This window comes from Podarcis gaigeae (genome assembly GCF_964106915.1).
Source record: "Podarcis gaigeae genome assembly, chromosome: 14".
Taxonomy (NCBI): domain Eukaryota; kingdom Metazoa; phylum Chordata; class Lepidosauria; order Squamata; family Lacertidae; genus Podarcis; species Podarcis gaigeae.
In genome coordinates this window covers 22,197,179-22,203,572 of record NC_139690.1, presented here as the reverse complement: position 1 = coordinate 22,203,572, position 6,394 = coordinate 22,197,179, and the positions used below count along the sequence as shown (strand labels likewise).

General features: G+C 44.8%; 1 protein-coding gene across 1 annotated transcript in view; it reads right to left on the bottom strand.

Moving 5' to 3' along the window:
• IGF1R (insulin like growth factor 1 receptor) overlaps positions 1–6,394 on the bottom strand; it is a 179,120-nt gene that overhangs the window by 9,665 nt on the left and 163,061 nt on the right. Inside the window, exons 19-20 of the mRNA XM_083713065.1 lie at positions 5,803–5,932; positions 3,994–4,128 (exon numbers count right to left, since the gene is read on the bottom strand). Coding sequence (XP_083569191.1) covers positions 3,994–4,128; positions 5,803–5,932 — 265 coding nt within the window. The remainder of the gene's footprint in view (positions 1–3,993; positions 4,129–5,802; positions 5,933–6,394) is intronic.

Here is a 6,394-nt window from a genome sequence, read left to right as displayed (position 1 = left end):
AAAGTATTGGGGCAGTTTGCAAGGTAAAACTAGAAAACACCATTTAAAAGAATACAGTCGTACCTTGGTTGTTGAATGCCTTGGTACTCGTACGTTTTGGCTCCCGAACGCCGCAAACCCAGAAGTGAGTGTTCCGGTTTGCGAATGTTCTCTGGAAGCTGAACGTCCGATGCAGCTTCTGATTGAGCACAGGAAGCTCCTGCAGCCAATCGGAAGCTGCGCCCTGCTTTTCGAATGTTTTCGGAAGTTGAACAGACTTCCAGAGCGGATTCTGTTTGAGAACCAAGGTACGTCTGTACAAACAAAAATACAGATTACCAGTAAGGTTAATAAAAAAACTAAACAGCTGCAAAGGTCTGTCTACATAAAAATGTCTTCAACAGAAAAACAAAATGGAATTCTAGCCTGGTAATAGATCATGGGTGTTCCAAATAATTTTTTTGGACGGGGTATATGTGTGTGTGTGTGCGCGCGCGCAATATGACAGGGGAAGCAGGCTAATTTCTCCCAAAAAAGTAAGAATACTGCCTGTGCATTTGGCCACATTCTACAAATGCCACAAACTTACTTTTTTAAGTTACAGATAGGTAGCCGTGTTGGTCTGCCATAGTCAAAACAAAAAAAAATTCCTTCCAGTAGCACCTTAAAGACCAACTAAGTTAGTTCTTGGTATGAGCTTTCGTGTGCATGCACACTTCTTCAGATACACAGTGTATCTGAAGAAGTGTGCATGCACACGAAAGCTCATACCAAGAACTAACTTAGTTGGTCTTTAAGGTGCTACTGGAAGGAATTTTTTTTTGTTTTTACTTTTTTAAAAATATGAAAGCTGAAAATCTGGGATAACGGTTTATTTGAGGAGGGGGGACTGCCCCCTTACCTTCCCCCAGCAGACGCCCAGGACAAGGGGGTGAAATGTTCTCTCCCCATCCCCCTTTAAGTAAGCCCTATGTTTGCCTAGCTTCCCTCCTCTTGAAAAGCAGGCAGCCTGCAGGAACAGCTGCCACCCCCTCCTCACCTTCCCCCACCCCCTCACAACCAAGGAGAAAGAGTGTGACAAAAATATCCGAGATCCATTTCTGTTACTTCATCGCTGTTCCTCCCCAGCTGACGAGGCTCTGTCTCGGGGCGGGGGGGGGGGGGAGACGGACGGACTGGCACACCAGCTGGAGCCAAGAGCATGGGACACTGGGCTGGCTTCCTGCCCTGTGGCCTTTGGGCATTGCTGAGGAGATACCACAACCAGTGGAACGGGAGACACGTGACTAGCAGCGCCAGCAAGCACACATCACACTTCCTTTAAGCCAGTGCCAGTGCTTCCCATAATAGGAAGTTTTTTGCTACTCGCACCGAGTGGTTAAGGAGGCCTTGTTTATACTGTCTTGGAAACAAGATGCACTTCCCAAGATGGAGGAAGAATCTGTAAGTGGATGGAACCGGGAGGGAGAAGAGAAAACCAATATGCTAATAACAGCATCTTCTTTGCTGGATTCCGAACGGAAGTCCATGTCTGAGGCTGGATTAATATGTAGTTGCAGTTGTGTGGCTGGAAATGAAAAGCAACAACCACCCGTCTTGGTCCGTCAGGGTCCCCCTGTTTAAACTGGCAATGATTCATTATAGGTACAGTATTTTTACACTTGAAGAAGGCTCCCAGAGCAGCTTAGATATGAGCAATTGGGGAGAGAGAGAAAGAAGGAAGGAAGGAAGGAAGGAAGGAAGGAAGGAAGGAAGGAAATCTCTGTCTGGAGGCTTGCGGTCTAAAAGGCACCTTACAAAAGGAACAGTTGATGGGGAGAGAAGAGGACAAGAAGAAAATTCAGGAACCCTTAAGTTAATAGTTTTTACACTGAGCAGCTGAAATGAAAACAGTTCAGGGAGAGGAAGAGCCAAATGGAGCTGGTACTTCAGTAGAGCAAAGAGGACAGATCCTGGCGATGGATGGTTTCCTGCCCCCTTTGGACCAACAGCAGGTGTGTATGATGCTGGTTGGAACAACACTCCAAATGATGGGGGCAGAGCAACATGATATACAAGCCAAATGTGGAGTAGTGGTTAGAGTGCCAGAGTAGGGCCTGAGAGACCAGAGTTCAAATCCTAACTCTGCCATAAAGCATCATCATCATCATCATTTATTTATTATGCCACCCATCTGACTGGATTGCCCCAGCCACTATGGGCAGCTCCCAACAAAAAATAGCAAAAGCACAATACAACAGCACACACTACATACAGAAATCTCAAACAGTATGTTCTTATTCACAATATATTTTAAAATAGTTCAAAATACTCCTTGAACTCTGGTATTGCCTCTTGCTTGTCTGGATGGTGCATAGACACAAACACACACACATGCGTGTGTGCGCGCGTGCAGAAACCAACCTACAGTACAAAAGCAAAGTTCCCATTCATTGCTCCATCTTTCACTGATGTGTGGCCCTCAAAAGGATGTTAAGAAGACCTTGAACTTGACTTGGTACTTCAGTGGCAGCCCCTGGATTAAACCTTAGTAACTATATTGAGGGCTGGAATTCAAAGCTCTGCAGTTGTCTGCTGCTTTCCAAAACTGAGTCATTTACCCCATGAAGGATCAGAAAAATGATTATGTAAAGTCTGACCATCAGTTGAAGCCAATTCAAGGGGGGAAGGAAGAGTTATTGATTCCATAAATCATGTCAATTGGTACCTATTAGCAACTCAACATTTAACTCTATACGAAACTTCATTCCAAACCCTCAACTTTAATCAGGGACTAATATAGCTTGGAAATGCCCAAAGGAAACAAAAGTATGTGAAATATTTCTCTCAACATTATTTCAGTCTTAATGCTGGGGGGGGGGGGACACTTCAGAGCTTTGAAAACAAAACAAAACAGCCTATTATTCTCATCTATTTGTCCGTTGTCGTCCCCGCCAAAGGAAATGAAAATGGGAAAACATTTCTTTCCCTCTACAGAACTCAAAAACACACACAAGCACACACACCCTTCCTCTCGCCCGCCTTGCTGAGCTATTCCCACAATGTCAAGCATAATTTCAAAGCCGTTTGAGCCTGCTGGAGATTCCCATCCTGGAAGGGAAAGAATGCAAGGTGGGGGAAATCCACTTCCATGGCAACCTCCAACAGGCTCTTCCTCTTGCCCAACCCGAGCGAGCAAGCAAGCAAGCAAGCAGCAAAACAACACTGGATTGTCACCGGACACCATCCCGAGTTCGCTGGCCAAATAAGCTCTTTCCCCAAGAATCTGAAGCAGCTGGGGCCCCCTAAGCTATTGCATCCCTTGTGTGGGCCTCCGACAAAATCGCAAACAGCAAGGCGCAGCATTTCTTTTCCAGAAAGCCAGTTCACAGAGAAGTGAACCAGGCTTGAAACCAGCTTGTGTAAAAGCTGGGGGTTGAGACGAAACAGCCTAAAGCTGGCTAACCATTGTAGCTGCTTTCGGTGGGAGGAAAACCTTCCGAAAGAAACATTAGTGTTGTGAAGATTCCTGACTTGAAAGAATCAGGAGCTCATAGGAAGCTGAAATGGAGTCAGACCACTTGTCCACCTAGCTCAGTAATGTATACACTGACTGGCAACAGCTCTATGGGGTTTTAGGCCAGTATGTATCCCAACTCTAGCTAGAGATTAAACCCGGGACCTTCTGCATGCTAAGCTCTACTGCTGAGCTATGGCCCTTCCCAACTGGAGTTACGGTCAATGAAATACATGCAATACATTGTGTAGGACAGAGGTTTGGCATTGCCCACATAAGACTTCCTAGCTCTGGCTTCACTGACAGCAATTCTTAATGGGAAACAGCGTAAATGGGAAAGTGATCTTCATGGGCAACTGGGTCTCAGCAAAAGGAATCTGCTCAAATCTGCGGTAGCTCAGTTCCATACCCCCCACCACCCCTTCAGCCTGCCTTGATGACACCGACAGCTTGTTAGCATCAGAGTCAAGGCAGTCAGGTGAGAAGAGAAAGGCAGATAAAGATGGGTTGATACATACAGCATATCAGGACAGTTGTCTGGCTTCTCCAGAAGGCCGCCCTCCATCACGAAGCGAAGAACTTGCTCGTTGGACATGCCTTGGTAAGGCTGCTCTGCTAATGTGGCTATTTCCCACAAGACGACACCAAAAGACCTACAAGAAAAGCCTAAAAGTTAGGTGGCATTCTAGCAAACGGAAGTTTAAACTGAATTGGCTACTTTTGTGCACTGTGCTTATGTGAGCATCAGAGAGGGGATCGGGTATTTTGCTCACATCATCATCAACTAAGTAAGTAACCTCCTTCTCTACCCCAGACTTGCAAATGAAGGACAATATCTCACCTCAACAAAATGAGTCAAGAGCAGAGAAATTCCAGAGGTATGGGAATCGGGCCTAACTGAGGAGGAAATGGAGCAGAGCTTGAAAAAGCCACATACATAATGAAAGGCTGCTCTAAGGTATGGAGACGGAAAGATCAAAGGATTCCAGCTTTATTATGGGGGCAAACAGCAAGCCATGGGTTCACTGATGGCCCAACATCACATTGGCATTCTTTCTGTGGACTACTGGAGGTACAAGGCTACCTTTTATGGCTTGGAATATACACGTGATAAACCAGTATATGTCGTGGCTTCTGGAAGACTGCGCCTACACCAAAGCCACCACTCAGGAAACCATTCACAAGTTATGGGCCACAAGCCTTTTCTGACCTGGTAATAAATCTCTCGTATTGGAAAAAAAAACGAGTGCAACAGCTTTTAGGAAAGTGGCTGTTTGGGTCAGTTGCTTTGAGTGTTTTGCCGGTTTTACACATGCACCTCCCTGAAGTGTAAATTATGTCATGATTTAAAAGGAAAAACCCAGTGTTGATCTGCAGAAAATATCTGCAAAACAGGAGGCTAGGTTTATGACAAAGTCACATAGATTTTGTATTGCAAGTAACACTTTATGCTCCAAATACTACACAGGAATTTTGTCTCTGCACCAGGGGCTCTTCCACACGAATGCAGATGCTGGAATCCATCCTAATAGAAACTTGCCTGGTTCTAACTAAAATCTCAATACCCTGGGATCTGGATTCAAATCGCGCACACCCCTCCCTGCAGCACTATTTCTGGCTTGGATGATAGTGTGCTTATTTTACTCTGTCAGTGGAATCTGAAATAAAAGCTATGTAAGCCCAGCTCTGAAATTAGCTTTTCCAGAAGACAGGGCTACAAAGGGAGCAACGGGTTCTCCCTTCCCAAGAATTCTGCAATGGGAAGCCAAGTGGTTTCCAAAATACACTCGTCTATGTAAGAAGCATGACTGCCAAAGCGTGGAGTTTCAAAATGCTTCTCTGGGGCTGTGGGAAAAACGGCATAGACACAAAATGACACAATTTCTAATTTTACAGCTTTAAGTCTATTATGTCAAAGAATTTAATCCAAAGCTTATATATATATATATATATATATATATATATATATATATATCCTGGTGTTTTCTTTCAATGTCTCTAGTTCTCCTCTCTAATTCTTTTGCAGCAGCTGCTAAGTAGCCCTGCATGGATATTACAGGAGCAAGCCAGCCTTAAAGCCATATAGGTATTTGTTTAAACATGTTTAAAACTGGGGGTTTGGCATGACAGAAGTTCCAAAACAGAGGAAGTAGCACCCTTGAGACTATATTACACGGGGGCCGCAGCAAGGAGTCTACAAATAGGATAGATAACAGGAAAAACCAGAGTTGTCCAAAAGCTTGATGTGGTGTTTTCTCCATGCCATAATCAAGTTGCAGGGGTTCTGGGAATGCTGCAAAAACAACCCCAGACACATTCATTATTACCAGACGTCCGAGTTTGTCGTGAACACGCCGTCCTTCAGTGATTCTGGGGACATCCAGCGGACGGGCAGCAGTCCCTTCCCACCTTTGCGATAGTAATCGGTCTCGTAGATATCTCTCGTCATGCCAAAATCTACATGGTACACAACAGGACACGTGTTAAAATAACAACAACAACAACAACAACAATAATAATAATAGTAAAAACAAAACAAAAGTACCACATTGCCATGAAAGCTGCTGAAGAACCTTATGAACTACCTCTAAACAATTCAAGCTGCCAACAACTACACCTGAGGGAGAGTCACAACATTGGGTCTTTCTAACTTAATACTGGCTACACTGACTGGCAGCAGCTCTCCAGGGTTTCAGGAAGCGGGGGTTCCCAGCCCTACCTGGCGATGCAGGCAATGTAACTCACAGAGTAAAGAATAAAATGAGAGTAGAGAAATCCATGTTGCACACTGCCTTGACCAGCTTAGAGGAAAGGCAGTATGTACAAATATTATTTGTCCAGTGAATCAAACAGATTGGTCACTGTTGTGGCTCCCCTGGAGGTTTCTATTTGTGCTTCCTTGCATTCACAGGATGCACC